This window comes from Dromaius novaehollandiae, chromosome 1 (assembly GCF_036370855.1).
Source record: "Dromaius novaehollandiae isolate bDroNov1 chromosome 1, bDroNov1.hap1, whole genome shotgun sequence".
NCBI lineage: Eukaryota > Metazoa > Chordata > Aves > Casuariiformes > Dromaiidae > Dromaius > Dromaius novaehollandiae.
Genome location: NC_088098.1, coordinates 60,593,730 through 60,612,685, shown reverse-complemented (window position 1 = coordinate 60,612,685; position 18,956 = coordinate 60,593,730). Strand labels below are relative to the sequence as shown.

The following is an 18,956-nucleotide window of genomic DNA, read 5'->3' as shown; positions in this document are numbered from 1 at the left end:
TCTGGGGTAAGTTGTTAATTTTTAATAAATCTTGGAATATGAAGGAAATCATAGAAGATTATGCCAATGTTCAAAAAGGGCAAGTGAAATGACCTGGGTGTCGAGGTCATCAGGCTGATCAGCCCCAGGCGAGTAATGGAAAGGTGACAGGAAATTAAATCGAAGAAGCACCAAGGAATAACAATATGTATAATGCTAGTCAGTATGCTTTTTTGGAAAACAGATCTTGTTAGACAAACCCAATTTCATTCTTTGATGACATTACTCGTTTGGTTTATAAATGTAATCACATTATTGTAATTTACTGAGATGTTTGTACAGAGTCTGATTTAGTACCTCCTGACACTGATTAAAAATTAGCATAATACAGCATCAGAAAAGTACGTATCAAGTGGGCTTAGAACTAGCTGACAGATTGTCAAAACTGGTTACGAATGGGAACTGCTCTCAGCTGAGGTGGTGAAATCCCATGGTGACCCATGGCTGGGCTCGCTGCTAATTGCTGTTTCCAGCAGCGAAATGGAAGGCAGGCAGGTAGATGATGTGACTATGACACGATGGCAAGAGATCAGTATTGTTTGTGACCACCCAGACAAAATGCTACATAGCACCAAAAAATAGGAATATATGTACACTGAAGAAATGAAGGGCCATACACAGGCAGGAACTAGGGGGCTGTAAGGTACTAAAAAATAGTCATTCAGTGCGAGAGGATGAAAATGGATAGCGAGTGGTGTGCATATAAACAGGAAGGCTGGGCTGTGAGAGGCACAGGCCGTGAGCAGAAGTGTACCCCACAGAAATTTGGCGGGACCTGGGACAGCTACCAAGTACCACACTTATAACTGAATGATGCACCACCAGAGACGGAAAACAGCCACAAAAATTTCCTGAGGGCTGAATTCCCAGCGAAGCCTTAAGGCCTCCATCTGCTCATCCTACATGCGACACAACCCGGGGGGCTCCCATAAGCGTGTCCCGAGGCACCGTCTGCCTGAGCAGCGAGGGAGGTCGCCTGCTGGGGACAGCGTCGCCAAGGGACGTCACGCCGCGCAACGGTCCCCAACCGTCCCCGCCGCCCCGCCCCCACGCTCCCTGCCGCGGCCGCCGCCGCGCGCGGCGTCACCCGCCGCGACGGAGCAGCGAGGGCGCATGCGCCATAACGGCCGTCCTTGCCCGTGCCGTTGGGCCGCGGAGCAGCTCGGAGCGGAGCCGGGGGGCCGGCGGCGGGGCCGCGCTGGGCCGGGCCGGGGGTGAGCGGCCTGGCGGGGCCGGGGCTGCCCAGGGGGCGGTGCGGTGCGGGGCGGGGCGGGGCGGGGCAGGGCAGGGCAGGGCGCAGGCCCGGTCCCGGGGCCGTGCGTAGTGCCTTTGAGCGCCACTTCCCCCCACCCCCTCCCAACGGGGGAGGCGGCGGCCTCTGCCCTCGGTCGCGCGGGGTTCAGCCCACGCGCGACCTCCGTGTCCCCAGAGCGGGGTGCCAGGCCGCGCTGGGGGTGCCGCCGGTGACTGCCCTGAGTTACGGTTGTGGCCTGCGGTGGAGCTGGAGGAGCCAGGGCCTGCTGGAAGGCAGCGCTGGGGTGCACCTCGGCCCCCTTGCCCTTCTCCTGGGGCTGTGGGCCTAGGCCATGCTTCTTTTTCCTTTGTGGTCATGGGAGAATCAAAAGTAATTCTGCAAAACAGAAAGGAGGGTAGTTCTCTGGGCTGATGCTGAGGAGGAAGTGATCTGAGAGAAGCCAGCAGGTCTGAAAGGAAAAAACACAGCATAAGACTAGAAAACAAGGCTTTGAATAGCAATAAGGGGTAGAGAGCAGTTGAAGAAGATGCGCTGAGTGGTGGTTTTGCTTTTGTTTTAAATGCACTGATTACAGATACATCCTTCTGATAATATCCTTGCTGTAAGTGCCTAGCATGAAACTTTTCTAGTAGCATCTTGCAGCATCTTAAATCATCATAAAACAGGCTTTGAATAGCTCTGGCACTTGGGAGTTTCCAGCTTTCACCCCTCTAATCTCACAAGTATTCTTAGACTGGCAAGGATTAGCTGAAGTCTTCAGCGTTGGATTGGGCTATTTACGGGATTCCTTTAGGGACTTGGAAGTGGAAAGCTGGTCCCCCAGACCACTGCTTTGCATCATCTAGGAGCTAAAGGTGTTTTCATTCAAAGGCCACAGCAGAAAGAGATTTGGCAAACTTCGTGTTAGAGTTGACTATGATGATGTAATGAAGAGTTACGGAGAAAATTTGTTGCTTCATCTCTCAGTGGAGGAGTTTGGATAGTCTGTTATGAAATGGACTTAGCAAGCTTTAGTTATCCTTCCCCTTATAGTAGGTGCACCAGCTGAAAGGCTGCCCTGGAGTCATTTAAGAGCTTCTCTCTTTTCACAACGGGCCTGTTGCCGTAACTTGAGGTCTCTGGTACCTTGCCTTCCCTTTTGTTGCTCTTTCTGTTACTCTCTTTCACTCAAAATAGTTGTATTTTTCTCAGGCTTGATTTTCTTTCTGCATCTTCTCTAGTGCTTTGCTAACAGAGCTAACGAGTAGATCAAAGTAGATGGTTGTACATGAGGTCCTCCAGTGGGTAGAAGTACATGAGTGAGGTTATGAATACTCCAGGTTCACGTTACTAAACTATAGGCTCCCTGTTATCTTACTAAAATTGACTCAGCCCTGTCCTGCTGATTATGTTTGTCCCTGCTCCATGCTTTTTAATATTTCATGCTCATCTTTACTCAGCTGTGGGTTTCTGGAATCAGCTGTGCAATACTTCTTAAAACAAGAATTTTAAATTTTAAGTAAGTGTGGTGCATGTGAAAGAACCCCACTTATTGTTTCTGGAGACTAATGTTGTCAATTTTTGTCAGGGAGCTGAAAACCAACATCAGAGATACAGCCTGCTGCAGGAGATGACAAATAGAAACATTTTGATTTCTTTTTTTTCCGCATTTCTATATTCTCCTTGCATACCTTTCTCCCTATTGAGACAAATAGAATGAAACTAATAAAAGTATCATTTATAATTGGTGGACGCCAGTAGCATTTTTTATGCCATTCTGCAAAGAAATAGCAAAGGAAAGATGTAGAGAAGAGGAAAAATGGGGAGAGGTAGGAAAGCTGGAAGAAATCCCATCACCACAAACCTGTAAGAGAGTGTGAATGTTGTTTCTGGTGGCCTAGTAACAATGTTTATGCCCTCAGAGCGCTTTTTTATTTATTAATTTATTTATTTTGGCAGAGATGTCTTCAGGTGGGAGACTGCTGGAAGAAAATGAGAAGCTGCTGACAAGGGTTTTTCTTGGGGGGAAAAAAAGGTGTGGGAAAATTATTTCCTTCCTCTCTTAAAAAGGACAGATATGAGAGGAGACTGAAAAGCGAACAGAGAGAAAAGTTGAAGGAAAAGATCAAGGGAAGGGATTTGAGATGGGGAAATCTGTGTTATTCGTATGGAGGAATGTGCTTTTATTTTATTTCTTTATACAGTTAATAGGCCGTTTTTTCTAGATGAATGACGATCTGTAACAAAGCCTGCTCCATTTATAAAAGGTTTTAAATGAGATGAGGAATTTTCATGAGCAAAATTTTCAGGTTGCTTCCTCAGTATAGGTAAGTGGTGTCTATCTCATGCCTGTGTAGATCATGTAAAGAAGCCAGAGGGCTTCACAGCAGGCCCCATTTTTGACAAAGTTCACATTGTAATCATTTCTGTGATTGGAGTGTAAAACTAGCTTTAAGCAAGCTAAGTGGGAGCTACTAATAAGCTAGCAATGGTAAGATGCAGTTCAGTGTAGGTTTTTTTCTAGTTCGTATTGATTTCTGTACTGTCCTAGTTAAGCTTCTAATTGTACCTAAGTTAGTGTAAACATATTCTTTATATGCAGGGTTATGTATTAAGAATTAGACTGATTTCATGCAAGGAGTGTATGACTTTCAAGCATGTGATCAGTGTACCATGCATTGTTTTGGTTGCCTTAAGTCTGGGATTGTTTGGAACACTCACTTGTCTTAAAGAATTGTGGCATTTTTTTCCTTTTGTAGGAAGGTGTGTATATCTATATGTGCCCGCTCTTTCTTGGGAAATGTCTGGTGTTTCCAGTTACGCCCTACGAATGGCCCGTTTGAGTGCTCGGATATTTGGAGAAGTGACCAGGCCCACTGACACAAAATCTATGAAAGTAGTGAAGTTATTCAGTGAGCAGCCTTTGGCCAAACGGAAGGAGGTCTACAGCTGGTATCCTCCTCACAACACCTACTATGCCCTCATGAAGAAACTCCGCTACTTTGGCCTTTACAGGTAATTAGTGTGTTCATGGGATGGGAGCAGGACTGGAGTGAGGAAAGGGGTGGATGTGAGTTTTGTTACAGTTTTTTCCATAAGGAGAAGAGGAACCGTTGAAAAAGGTTCAATTCATAATACGGTGTATATGGAAATATACAACTGATTGTTCCATTGAGGGCAAGAAGACCAAAATAAGTGACTGCTAAATAATTTTTCGCATTTGAATGAATAGAATTTTATGTGAGACTGTAGGTGTAATTGTGGGCAACTAGTTACTTGAGAAGTAGTTCTTATTCTGGCATTATGGGGAAGGGAAGAGAGCTTTTTCATTGAGAAGAAGGGGGCCGGTAGTTTCGAAGATGCCAAATCAGTGTGCTACAGAAAGGTAACATTACCTTAACAAAGAAATTGCACTAAGGTGATCTGACCTTATATCCATGAATCATTCAACAACTAATACCGAAATTTAGAAGAGAAGGAAAGTCTGTGCGGTAGGCTGGAGGTTATTTAAGCCGTTAAAATAAACTAAATTAAAATGAGGTATTAATAGACAAGTGGTTTGGGTGCTGCTGAAACTAACAGGACTAATTTTTAAATAAATTTGCACAGTCTCAAGTAGGAAAAGCTGCACTATTAAAGATCATTAGCAGGTGTCAGATAGGATCCTTTGACAGCTAGATCTCTAGCTGTTCTGTGTACTGAGAGCTTGTAGTGGATCAGGTTTGCTGTTCAGAAATATGTAATGACAGGCAGTAGGCTAAAAAGGTCCGATGATAACTTTAAGCTTTTTGTTTCTTTTTTAGAAAAGCTGTGTTTAAAAATAGCAGTGCAGCAATCTTAGGCCATCTTAGGATGCAGTTCTGTGACTTTCTAAAAATAACTTGCACTGAAGAGTATGCAGTCAGAGATTATAAATAGAATTTATTAGAACATCATTGAGGATTCATCATCTCCTCCAGCCCCTTCATCCTCCTCTACATCTCATTCTTCTTCTATTAAGATTCTACGAGTAGATGCTGCCTTCTTCATACTTCATTCCTGAAGTCACCTGAGAGCAGAGTCATGTACTGTAATTACAGCTCAGCATGCCCCTCTCTTCTCAGAAGTTAGTGACCTGAATTTAGTACCTCGCTCAGAAACACAATGCACTATTGCTAGACTCCTGAGAGAGATGAGAAGGGAGAAATTCTCATTCTTGTCTCTTGCCGATTTTTGTATTTTCCTGCTCATTTAAACACAATGGATTGATAAATACAATGTAAGGAATTAGATATACATATATATATACACATATACATATATATATATATATATATATATATATACACACATGTATATATACATATATATATATATATACACACAAACACACACACCATTTGTTGCTGAAAAGACCAGCCTTGTTAGTTCTGAAAGTACTGAGCAAATTATTCTGTCCACAATTACTGTTAGCAGTAACACTGAATACACTACTTTGAGGTGCTCTACTATTACAAAAAGGTTGATTTTTTTTTTCATTATTGTACAGTTCAAAGAACCTTTTACATCTAGATAAGCCAAGAAATAACCTTTTTTTTTTTCTTCCCTCTTCCTTACACATCTAGAGATGAGCATCAAGATTTTAAAGAGGAGATGAGGCGGTTGAAAAAGCTCCGTGGGAAGGAAAGACCAAAAAAGGGGGAAGGAAAGAGAGCTCTCAAGAAGAAATAATATCACTTCGACAATGTAATGAACTGCTCTGGAGATGCTGGGGAACAGCTGTAATTCAGGCTTTCTGTTCCCAGCTGGAGAGGGCTTGGCATGTGAGCTGCATGTGGGAGCTGGAGAAACACACTGTAAAATGCTGGAGTCTACCTTGGGCGTGCGCTTAGATCCATGTGATTTTATTGTTTTGTGAGTTTCAATAGTTCAGATATTCTGTATATTGGAACATGTTGACTTGTCATGAGAGCCCTCTCTTACCTAAGCAGTAACAACAATAGCAAAAAATAAAAGTGCTCAGTTTTTTTATTGCATACATCTGCTGCCCCATTTCATTTTCTCTTGATCTTCATTTTTGCCAAAATTGGGTTTCTTTTTTATTTTCTGTATTACTTTCTTGCATTAGTATCTACTGCTTTGTGTGTGGCCACACAAAAAAGGTTTTCTCCTGCTGCTTGTCTTCTTGCCTATTTGTACTGAGTTTCACTCTAGATAGCCTTAGTGTTCATAAATTTTTCTAAGTTGCTGTTAGAATCAGTAGTTCTGCTTTTGCACTGGACAACACTTTCTGATCCATTTCCTGCCCTGAGCACTCTTGTTGTACCCTGAATAATTAGATATTGCAACAGCAGAGGTTGAAATACAGGCTCAAACTGTTTTCCAGTTTGGGAACCCCTGCTAATTAAAATACAATATTTAAGTATACTGTAATGAAAGGATTTTAAATGTAATTTAATTTCCTGGAGGATGTGTATGAAGTACTTCATAAGGTGATGAACTGTGTATTACTGGTATTCAGTATTTGATTTTATAGCTAGGCTCCTCCAGTGTCACTAGGATTAATGATTACATAAATCTGTCATTTGTACTTGTCAGTCCCTGTTAGGGAACAGAAAGCACAGAATGTAACTGTGCTGCTGTGCCTGGCCCTGTGTGCACCTTGATTCTAGGTGCTCTGAAACTGTGCGTCTCTTAATTTCCAGGCCTTGTAAAGTTAGAATAGCCTTGTGGTGGTGAAGGGGAGCTATTCAGAATACAGTGTGGCTGGAGCAGAAAGTGTTTGCACAGTTAGCTTGGGATATGCTTGATGTCACATACAAAGGCATCCTGAAATAGGTACCAATACTAAACTTCTACTGATATTTCTAGACCAAGCTTGTTCAGATTTAAGTGTTATCTGAAGGGTTCTGTATGATCACTGAAATCAGTGGATCTACATAAATTCATAACAGCTCAACAAGTTTATTTCACCAAGATTATTAACTCAAGAGGTGCTGTGTTAATGGTGTTTTTGGTGAGCTGTGTAGTTCCTGCTCAGTACCCTTTACTGAGTGATTGTTGATACCTGGTTTTCTAAGCTCTAAGAGAGATGGATTTAGAGGATCTGCAGTGTTAGTGTTGTGAAGAGTGCCTGAGTTCTTACCACAATCAACAAAATGCTGTAGGAGTTAGTAAAATACACAACTGCTCTGTCCTATAATGGTAAATTTCTCGTTCTAATTTAAAATGCTTTTAGAAACTTCATACTTTTGCTTCACACTGCTGTAATGTGCCTGTGGTGTTTTAATGTTGTAGGCGTGATGTGTTGTGAAGTGTACAGAGCATGCAATGGGGTTCCTGGGACATGGGGTGCAGTTGATGGAAAGCAGCCCAGTTGCCTTTAGTTCTTGTTCAGGAGAGAGAGTGTGGCATGGAGCAGGGTCCTAGGTAGGAGAGGGTATTGCCTAAAGAGGAAGGATGCTGCTGCCTGACATTTTGTTTCTCGCTGTGGCAGTGAGAGAATAGAGTTGTTCTATAATTTTGTTGGGTGGAGAGTAAGACCAATTCTGAAACTCTACAGTAGAATCACTGTAGCAGTTGTCCTGGACAGCTGGTGCCTGCAGTTACAATGGCTTTATTAGCCAGAACTTGATGTCTTCTAAAATTAAACCAAAGATCAATAAAAGCATTTTCACTGCAATTTAAAGAGGAAACATTTAAAGAGAATTTAAAGAGAAATTGGTGGAAGTGCCTGAGAAGTAAGCAGATGTAAAACAAACAAGGATAGCAAATTTTTGGCTTTCATCTTTTCTCCACAGTATTTACAAAGGCAAAGTGGGTGGGGTGAAGTAATTTTAAAGAAAAAAGATAACTTTTATTAAAGCAGTACCAGTATAGGAAATACTCTGCCACCTAACTTTCCATGATCTCTTCTCTGTAGTAATCACTCTAGAATTACATCTGTTGAAAAATGACTTTTCCCCCTACCTTGATTTTACCCTCAAATAACGAAGATGCAACCATTTTTTAAGTTTATTCTAGTGTTAGAATAACCCATTTTTTGCTGCGAGTGCTTAGCAAAAAGTTTTTCTCCACTCCGTAACTGGGGTAGAGAAGAAAATGGGCAGTTTTCTACCTAGCTTCTTTCCCTCTCTGTAACAGTCCACTATCCTATGCTCTGTCTTTCAAGAAAGTAATAGATACTGGCCTGAAGGAGACTTATTTTTTGTGAATCACAGAGCTGACATGAATTGGAATTCAATTCTGAAACATCATGCTGGGTATTAACTCAGTGTTTGTTTAGGAAAGGAAGGAGAGTTTCAGCCATATTTTGAGGAATAAGGATGGGAGCACTTGCACTTTTTACAGCTATCAGCCTGTGTCTATTTTATGTACAAATAATCAAGTTTAATTAGATTTTTTTTTTTGGCTTTCCCCTTACAAGGATTTTTTTTTCTCACCATTTAAACTCTGCAGCTGTGCTCTATTACAAAATTCATTCTTTCTCTGAGGTACAAGCTGACTGTCCTTGGAATGTGTTTGGATAGATGTTTCAATTCCTGATGAAGAGTAAAGATCCTAACTTCTTCTGAATCCTGAACATGTTTATTAATGTAATTTAGCTGGTGGTGCAAAATGCCAGTGCTGCTCTTTTTTAAAGGGGAGCAACAGCAGCCAAAGAAGAGGCACTTTGAAATCTGTTGAAATATAGCAGAGAAACATTCATTATACGGGATTCCTGCGTGCCAGCCTATATCTCTAGCAGTGTTATATTTTGATGGAGCAGCAGTCCTGAGTTTAGGCGGGTATTGGCATTAGGAAATAAGGTCCCCAAATCCTTCTAAAGTGTACCTATAGCTGTATCACGCAGGAAGATGCTGAAGGCGTTTTTGACCGTAACAGTTGGCTTTGTTCTTCTGTATTTCACAGTGCTCTAATTATGTCCATTTTTAATTGTCTTCTGATATAATGTAATTGTAGCTGCTGACTGCTACCTTGATAAACACAACTTATTTTGTAAACAGGCTGATCCAGTTGCTATGTATTCTGTAAGGAGTGATGCTATTGCTAGGACCTCCTATAACTGAGAGTCCTGCTGACTGGCAGAAATTCTTGTAATGAATTCCTGTAATGGGAGAAGAAAAGAATTAGCAGTGTTGCTTTCTGGCAAATACACCAGTGTTTTAAAATACAGATACATTTGCTGTACTGAGAAGAGTATTAACTTGAAAAAAGTTTCTCTTAATGTGGAGAAAGTTTATTCTATTTTGCTTATTAGAGCAGTGCACTGAGTTTACAGAGGTCTGTGAAATGCACCTGGCTGTTACTGAGTTGCTCTGTGATTTTAGACAAATACTTTATCTTACTTGCTTGTGCTTCCTCAAGAGCAAAATTAGAATAATGATCGCTTATGAGTAGTGTCATGAGGGTAAGCTGCTTCTGGATGGGAATTTACCCCAGGAGAACCTTGTGTAAAAAGCAGCTTAGTCTGGCTATGGTAGGACTTGTGCCACTGTATATTTCAGAGCTTTATTTCAGAGAGCTTCTTTCATGCAACAGTTGATGATACTGTTAACATTTGAAATAAGCTATCGTAAGTTACTGTATTCACTGTTCTGTTTTAGAAGTTAGAGACCTGAAATGCTAAACATAACTGGATTTGAGCAGAAACTAAAAAAGAAATGGATTAGCAAATATTTCTAACAGTAAATATTATTGATATTTTAGGTATGCAATCCTCTCTGACTGAGTTTGAAGGCCATTTTAGCATATTTCTAAAAAACAACAGTCAGCAAACCCTGTATGTTTTGGAAAATCTTCACGAATCTCAAAAGCTGCTTTCATGAGGGAAAGGTCATGTTTTGTGCTTTTTCTTTCTTTCAAAGCACCAAGAATAATATGCAAAGAAAACAAGTGCTATAGAGATGTCATTAATTTCTTTAAACTCAGCTCCTCTGTGTGACTATTCAGTTGTAACACTTCTTGTACAATCTCTTGGGAGCGCATCCTGGAAACAAAAACGTTCAAGAAGATTCTCAATGTGTGATCTTGATATTGAGACATGTTTGAGAGCAGAAACTCTTCCTGTTTAACCTCTTCTAGAGGCAGTTTAATTTCTTGAAACAACTTCCACTAAATGTCCAAACAACAGTGGAAAACTCAAGGGTTCTAATAAAAAAAAGGGGGGGGGATTTATTAGGAATGTAAGAGGAAGTAGAAATGAAAGCAATAGCCTGATCATAAATCCTGGAGGCAAGAATTAAATGATCTGTGGGGGCCAACCTTTTAGAATGGATCTGTCTGTGCCTACACAGCTGGGGTGGCATGAAGACGTTTTAATCCTTTTCCTTCCACATTTCCTTGTCTTTTCCCTCAAGTGTAATAGTAATATATCTTGAGTATGCGTACGAAAGAGTAGACATGAAAATCTCCAAAAGAATTTGCTTGAGAAGGCTCAATAAGAGCAGAGCATAGCTATAGTGTGTCTAAATGGTGAGGAGCATGACCGTACTGAGAAATTTGAGGGCCATGACCACCATTCTGGGTGAGGAATTATTTAGGGTTGTCTAAGGGGAGAAAATTGAAATCAACAGGATAATGATCATGACACAGAAATATCTGTATAAATACCACGTTAAATTGGTCTGGGCGGAAAACTAGGGAAAACTCCACAAAGTGAAATATTTAGAAAACTTGAGTAGACTCTTAAGAAGCGGGTTATACTTCTATTGTCTGAGCCAGTCAGTGCTAGACTGAGTGAGGCATTATAAAACAGTACAGGGACTGCTTCTCTCCTAGAAGAGGAAGAGGGAGACTGGATGACCTCATAGGTTTTTTTCATAGCTAGCCTATAAGGGTCTGTGAAAACAAATCTCTCCAAGGGCTAAAAAGGGATTTTTATATCCATTATGTTTTCTGTCTACACTTGAAAGTACTTTACTTTATCCCAGTGCTCCTAAAGCTATCTGTAAATATTTCATGGAGTTCAGAGAGTCTCTCCCACTTCAGTTGTTGTTTCTGCTGGTTTGATGTTTGCCTCGCAGGCTTTTTAGTAAGTAGACCTTTTAATGGTATTAGGAGCAAAAAACACCTGAGCTCCAGAATGTCTAAAAACATTGCACTGCCACATACAATGATGTTCACTGCAAAGACATAGTGGTAAATGCCTCACATTCCTGCATTTCCATTGCAGTCTTGCCGAGATAAAAACGAATAGGGTCACTTGGGCCCAGACTTTCAAAAAAGAATGTCTCAAATTTGACTTCAGATTCAAGCACCTAAAGAAATGGTCAGACTTTAGAAACTGTGTGAGTATTCAGTGGGGCTTACCTCTGAATAACAGCAAGGTAAATACCTTTGGCTGATGTAGATGAGGACCCAATTCAGTAAAGAACCTAAATATATGCTTAGGCTTTATGTGTGAATATTGCCCACTGAACAGTACTGAGTTTAAATACAGAGCTGAGATGTGGCCTTATTTTGTTTTCTGCCATGAGTACCATAGGTTCTGCAATGAATATATATGTATAGGTTAACCTATGAGCATATGCCATATCCTCCACTTCTTAAAGGTTGAAAAGCAATTACATAACACTGATATAACTTTAAAATCTAAATAAGCAACATGATATAAATCAAGAAATTCAGCAAAGCCATGTTCAGATTTCAGGGAATCTTACCACTGGCCGTGATGATTTATCCTTGAATGTGTGGTCTGAGGAAAGAGACTGAATCCTCTTCCTGAATAGCAGTTCCTTCAGGACCGGACTGGTGAGACAACATCTCTCTAGACAACCTGTCTCGCTTGCTCATGCAGTAGGTGCTTCCCTGGTGATATTCAGTGTTGACCGGGCCCTTCTGCCGTATGCGTTGTCTGTGCTTGTCGCACAGGTGTTTGTGGTCCCTCCTACGCAGAGCAGCTCTGCACTGACCTTAGCCACGGCAAAACTTCTTCAGCAGAGCCGTTGATTGTGTGCTAGTTCAAACTTAAGAGATCAGGTAGTAACAGTGGGTGAGGTACGCATATTTGGTTATTAACAAAAAACATGTCTTTTGCTGTGATGATACTAGGCTGTGCTGGAACCAGGTATTGGAGTCCACTGGCAAGAGAACTGCAGATGGCTTGGAGAGAGCTTTCTCTGCTCATAAATGGGATTGGGACAGCTGAAGGGTGCTGTACTGAAATCTGGGGGATGCTTTCTTATTTATCGCTGGCAACCATTGCAGTCAAGGTGCAAAATTTCAAATGCAACATGTGTGATCCAGTATAATTGTATGCTAACAAGGTTGTGTGTGACAAGGAGCACCAAATAGCTGCTCAGAGTACTTCCAAGGGAGCAGTAGACAATGACAGAGATCATCCAGAAAGTGTGAGGGTATGCATTTAGGTTCGAGCTAGCTAGTTTACAGACAAGATTATATATTTTAAAATTATTTTCTTTCCTTCTGAGATGTCAGAGTCTCTGTTGGCCTTCTAATGAAGGAAACAAGATCTGCCTCCTGTTTGAGCTGCTGTTATTTTAACATTACATTTAGTTTGTGGGCATGGGAGCATTATGCATGCAGACTCCAACCTGAAGCAGTGCTCAGCTGGCTTGTTCAAATTGGCACATTCAGATCAGAGAACAGCCAGTCACTGAGACAGGGTGAATGTCACCTAGGCAGGCAATATTTGCTGTGTGAGTGGGTGGGAGATTATTGGTATACAGGCAGTGTGAGGCAGTGAGTGTTATTTCTTGGCTGTCTGTCCTCTGTCTGCTTTGATGCAACTGATGTGCAGGTGAGCATTGTTCATAAGTTCTAAACTTTACAAATACTTTTTAAATGAACAGCCTAAAATACAAAGTAATAATTAGGCTAAGGAACTTCATAGTTATTACTGACAGCTAGAAAGTACCATTCTGCGGCCTCTTTACTTTTCTGCTTTTCCACCTAGTCATTCTGCATATATACTGTGATGTTTTCCAAGAGTGCTCCATTGCCCTGACACCAGTACAGCCAGTGGTGTGAACTATCTCTGTATATTCTCAAACTCAAATTTTTTGGTAGTATAGTCAAGTTTATAAATAAACATTAATGCCCTCTGAGGATAGATAGCGGGATATTGACTAGGCATGCAAACCACTTAAAAACAAGATAAAACTAAGATCTAAGCTGAAGCCCAGCAGAACTCTCCCAGAGGGGAGTAAGAGAAATTGTGTTCATTTACCAAAACAAATGTGTCTTCTGGAGAGAGAAGTCATATCATATTAAAAAGGAATAACCATGTTCAAGGGCCCTTAGCATAACCACAAGCTTCAAGCAATCCATAGCATCAAAAGACTTTGAAAAGTCATTGCACATTGCACTAGAAATTTGCCTTTGGTCAACTGCATGCTCACTGGAATAATGAGAATATAGCAATGTGGTTTAGAGAGTCTCCCACCCCCCATGTGCCAGGCAGGCAGCTTGCCTCTTAGGAGAGACTATGTCTGCAACGCTTGTGTTGGTTTAGTCAAGGATGGATTATGAACTGTGGTACTGACTTTGTCAGCATAAGACATTGATGTTTAAATACACAAATAACACGTGTATATTAAGCATTCTTTTAAAAAGATTACACATCCTCTTCAACCTATCTCTGAAGAACAGCTGTCAGAATTCCAGCAATGTGGGGTATTGCCCTGGAAAATCATGAAACAACAAGGTGAGTACAGCGAGTAGAAACTGTGGAGCAATGCCAGTCTGGCTGGCTGTACCTTTCTAGTAATGGGCTTGCCACGTTCTGAGGAAATTTTATCTCATGGTGGGGTACCCAGGCACAAAGCATGTCCTTCTCTCCTGTGTTTCTTTTTTTTTTTTTCCTTTCCCTCTGTGGGGATCACAGATGATTTCCCAGCACAGGAAAGAACCTGCTTGTGTGACATGGATCTTCCCCCAGCTTGCTTAATATATCAGGCCCTCTGAAATTTAGGACCTGCTAAGGAAAGCGAATGTTTCCCTGGAAGTCTCTAATGATATGTGTACTGCGTCTTTAAATCTGTAGCACAGAAGCTGGACAGGCAAGGACAGATTTTAGGGAAAAGTTCAGCAAAGAAGTGTAAAAAAAAAAAAAAAACTTCAAGGCAACATAGTTTATCTTATGCTAGCCAAACACTTTGTTTAATCTTTGAAAGAAGCAAGACTTTCTTTGATTTGGTACCTTTTTATGTAATAATTTGTTACACCAGATGATTTTGAGGATGAAACATGATGAGGAGAGAGTCAATGAGCCATCCAGAAGAGAAGGTGAAGTGGAAGGGTAATGCCCACTCACCTCTCACAAGAACAGTAATGGCAGTATTTAATCTGTGGCTTTAACAACCATGTAGTGACCACAAAACACCCCCCTTTCCAGCTGAGATAGGAGAGATTGTCAAGAAAACCACATTCCCAATATCTTTGATAGGAGTCTCACAGAAATTCCCATTGATTGGTCAACACATTCTCACTATTTCACGTCAAATCTGTGGTTTCTGCATTTGATTCATTTTATTGATTTAGCCTTTTCTGACTCTTACAGTTTCCTTACTCCAGGCCCATACCAACCCTAATGGACATTTTCTGCTCTGTGAAGACACTAGAAACTGAAAGAAAACTGAGTGAGCAGGTACATTTAGTAACTAAACTGCTATTAGATCAGAGATGTAGAGAGTTACCAACCTGTCTGTAAAGTGCTGGAGAATCAAATTACAGCAGCTTTTGGGGCAAGGGGAAATTCAGCTAGCCCGCGTATTGTGAAGGAAAATCCTGTGACTGGAATATGATTGAACAGTAATTTTCTAAAGCAGCAAAATAACTCGTTTGACATGGAATCCTCTACTGCACTGTCTTGGAACTCACTCAATCATGTTAGGTCTGTTTTGTGCCTAAATGGGATGGTTGTAAGTTATGAAATGTGATTGTTCACACTCGAATAATAATGCTAGGAGTCTAAAACTGTTTAGTCCTTAAAGCTGATCAGCTTTTCACTATCCAATACAAGAGGCTTAGAAATCAGATATCTGAATTAACTGAATACATTAAAGCAATGACTAGAGATTGTAAGTCAACAGAAGGGTCTTGACTACTTCTCTCAAACGTGAGATTTGGTCCCTGTTTCAATAGAGTGTATTAGGCAGGAAAATCAGTTCTCCCTCTCCCTTTGTTTCCCTATTTTTGCCTACTTCTCATTTCCTAGGAGAGTTGCATCTTCTCCTCCAGTGCCTGTTTCAACCACATTCTCTCCCCATCTAATCTTCTCTGCAGTCCCTCCCTCTCCTTTTTCACTGGCTACTTCTGTTCTCTTAATAGCGATTTCAGGACTCATGCTTTTTTGTTCAGGGATCCTTATATGCCACGTCTGTCAGTATTTTGAAGTAATTTACGCTACTCTCTAACAAAATGTGTAGTTTTCTCAGTTTCTGACACTAGTATGCAAGCGAAGGCAGGAAGCCAGCAGAGAGAGAGGCAGATCACTGAGGTTCAGCGCACAGATTTCTGGACCCTGAAGTCACTACTAAGAAAAGGAAAGAAAAGGTTGGCTTTTTGCTCCTGGTATGCTGAACAACTTGCAAGGTATGGAAGGGACCTGTATGCAGAGGCACCCCTTTGCCTCAGTCCCATTACCTTCCCAGTTCCCCAGAGCCTCCTGCACATTGCCTCCCCAGGAAACTGTTCTGCTGTTTACCTTCTGAAGGTCTGGGTTGTAGTGTAGAGAAACAGAAGAGCAACAATTTTATAAACAATGATTCTAAAATAAATTAGGCTTGAGTCAAATGAAAGCTATGTAAATATTTCCAATATCATTACAAGAAAATCCAAAATATGTTATTATTTACATATAAAAGAGTAGTTAGATTGACATTGCTTTAAATGGAAGAATGGAAAGTGAATTAAGGACCTTGTGGATTCACATTTTCTTTTTTCCCTATCTCCTTTTTTCTCCTTCCTAGTCTCCACCCATCCTCAACTCTTCTGCTCATGTATTGGATTCAAAGACAAAGAACTATGTAATCTTTATGAACTTAAAAAAAACCCCATATGGTGAGATCGTTCAGCTGCCAGATTTATATCACCACTAGAATATTACTTAATTTCTCACTGAGGGTATGAATGTTTGAGGTTCAGCAGTGTCACAGAATGGTAAATCTCCTGAACTAAGAGTTTCCAAGAACATGAAAAGCTGCTATTATATTTTACCAAAGGAAAAAATATATATAATCTGTGCAGGAATAATAACAAAAAGCAGGTTTGCTTTCTCTATTGCCTGTCATTGGAGCAATCAAACAGAGAATCCCTAGAAATACCAAAAGATGTACAGCATATGTTAAAATATGAGTGGGATAATATGCCTACATAGGTGCTAAAGAGAAGTGAAAAAACTTCTGGGTTCATTCCTCAAAAAGCATTTTCAACATTCTCTTCCTGGAGAGCAAAGTGACTTTATTAGGTACATATTAGTCTGGCTAGTAATCGGAAAACAGGACTGAACTCTGGTCATCAGCTTACTTTTTGTTCCACTTCAAATTTTCTGGCCAAGGTTACAGGGAACATGACTGTTGTCCTTAGTACCTCTGTTCCACCAATATCTGTATTTTCCCTGCTAAGACTGAGAATTAACTCTTATACATAAACTGTACTATTGCCCTAGATAGGTACATGAAGTTGTGTGCTTCCGCTTCATACTATGGCATTGAAAAGTGACATGTACTTTTTAACATGCTTTAGGAAAGATGTGTAGTTGTTTTCTCACAGTGCCTAACTTAATCCAGTATTTTCAAATGTACTGGTCCAAGCATAAATGCTGCAATGTATGGGACAAATACTGTTTTCCAGTGTGCGAACAGGATGAGTAGTATTTGCAATCTGGACAAATTTTAAGGGCATTTTAAACTCTTGGAGTTCAAGAAGGGTAGAATTTTCAAAACATTTTAAAAAATCAGGTTGCATACCCTTAAGGAACCTAATCTGTTATACCAATATGCGAATTGTGTAACTTTTTGTTAAGAAAACAGAAGGCTTTGTTATACCAATGAATTGTGAAGCCTGTGTTTTTTGTTTTTTGGGTTTTTTTTGAAATACTGTCTTCTATCAAAAGGAAATCACAAGTGAAACCCATATTAGTTTTAATCTAATAGCCCTTCTGGATGTTCTCTGTTTTGGAGCATCTCATTAAGATGAATTCATCTCCTTGGGGAAGGATAAAGAAGTGTTCAAATGTTCACAGTGGGAGAGATGCCATCAGGTACTCATCTTATTTTTTACTGACTCATTGAAACATTTTTCTCTTGAGGTGTAAGTGTTGATTAGATCAATAAAATGTTTTGATGGGCAACATAGCTGAAGTGTCTCTATCTTTTAACAACTAAACTTTGCTATGATCTTATTTTTAAAAAATTCTGAAGATGATTAAAACCCAATGCATAACTACGGGTTTGATGGGAGGTGGCAGGTTTTACATTTACAAGTATGAATTACTTGCTGCAGTACCTGATAAACTGGCTATACTGCATTGTAGGAATCAACTAGCCAGTGCCCTGAGTGGCCTAAAGATTTGATAACAGAGGACAGTCTTTTACATGTAGGTTTTAAGTTTGACTTTGACCTTTGTTGATAATGTAAAGTAGTCTCTGTAAAAGAAGTTGATAGTATCAATTCTCAGTAGACAGGATTTCGTATCATCAAGAAGTAATTACAGTTAATAATGATTTATCTTCCATCATGACAGATTAAGTGGAGAGATCAAAGATTCTACCATATAAAAGAGTATGAAATTCTATTTATTACTAGGTGTGGATTCCCCCAAACAAAAAGAAAGTATAGCATAACTAGCAGATTTCTGCCTCCTTCCTATAAAACTATCATTTTAAATAGTATTCTGCTCTTTACTTAAAAAACCAGTTCCACCTATCTAATGTATGGTGGTAATTCTTGACTGTGCTCCTAGTTTTGGTCATCAACTGTCAATACGAGGTTTCGGAATTGCAACACTTCACTTGCTAAATCAAATACAATAACAAAACATAGCAAATGTATTTTACGTGTATGCAAATCTTCTGATAAAATCAAAAGCTCAAGAACTAAGGCATGCAGGATTACTAAAAGCATTGGAGAAGGTATTAAAAGTTACAGCTTGATAGTAGGCTACTAATTCTACTGCTAGAGTTCTGCCTTAGACTTAAATTGCTTGGGGAATAGAACAAGGGCTGTGACGATGTTCTGTACATTGAGGTTAAATTAACCCTTGGCATAGATTTCATTGGAACAAATGGAGTTACACTGTTAGTTAACCCATATTACTCCGTTGACTTTTCCATTAATATCAGCAACCTAAGCAATGTGTTGGGAGAGCCATTTCATATTGCCTTTTCCTTTTTTTCCCTAAATGTTCAGGGAAACCTGTCTCACCACTCTTGGCCTCAGCATGTGTGTTATTTTCCAGAATCAGTGTGCACTTTTCATCACCATTACATATTCTCCTTTCATAGCAGGCATTGCTGATAATTATCCTCTACAGTAACATGGCTATTAGGGAGAAATCTGTACATTTGACAAGCTGCTTAGTTGGTATAGTTGGTACTCATATACTTGTGCAGCTTTTTGGTGACTGCACTGCAGGCCACCTGCCCTAAGAAATTTTAGGTTCATGTCCCAGGAAGGTGTAGTCCGTCAGATAACCAATTAAAATCCATTTAAATGTTAACTAGATTATGTTGCTTATTTC

General features: G+C 40.3%; 1 protein-coding gene across 2 annotated transcripts; it reads left to right on the top strand.

Annotated features, from left to right (window-relative positions):
* The first annotated feature begins 1,121 nt into the window (after positions 1–1,121).
* MRPS33 (mitochondrial ribosomal protein S33) lies at positions 1,122–6,290 on the top strand. 2 transcript variants are annotated; one of them, XM_026119789.2, is made up of 4 exons: positions 1,132–1,253; positions 3,233–3,308; positions 4,033–4,288; positions 5,878–6,290. In XM_026119789.2, exons 3-4 carry the CDS (start codon positions 4,074–4,076, stop codon positions 5,981–5,983), a joined length of 321 nt encoding a protein of 106 aa, XP_025975574.1. In that variant the 5' UTR covers positions 1,132–1,253; positions 3,233–3,308; positions 4,033–4,073; the 3' UTR covers positions 5,984–6,290. The 2 variants fall into 2 exon arrangements, with proteins under 2 accessions (XP_025975573.1, XP_025975574.1); XM_026119788.2 differs by lacking the exon at positions 3,233–3,308 and having other exon boundaries at positions 1,122–1,253.
* The last annotated feature ends 12,666 nt before the right edge of the window (positions 6,291–18,956 follow it).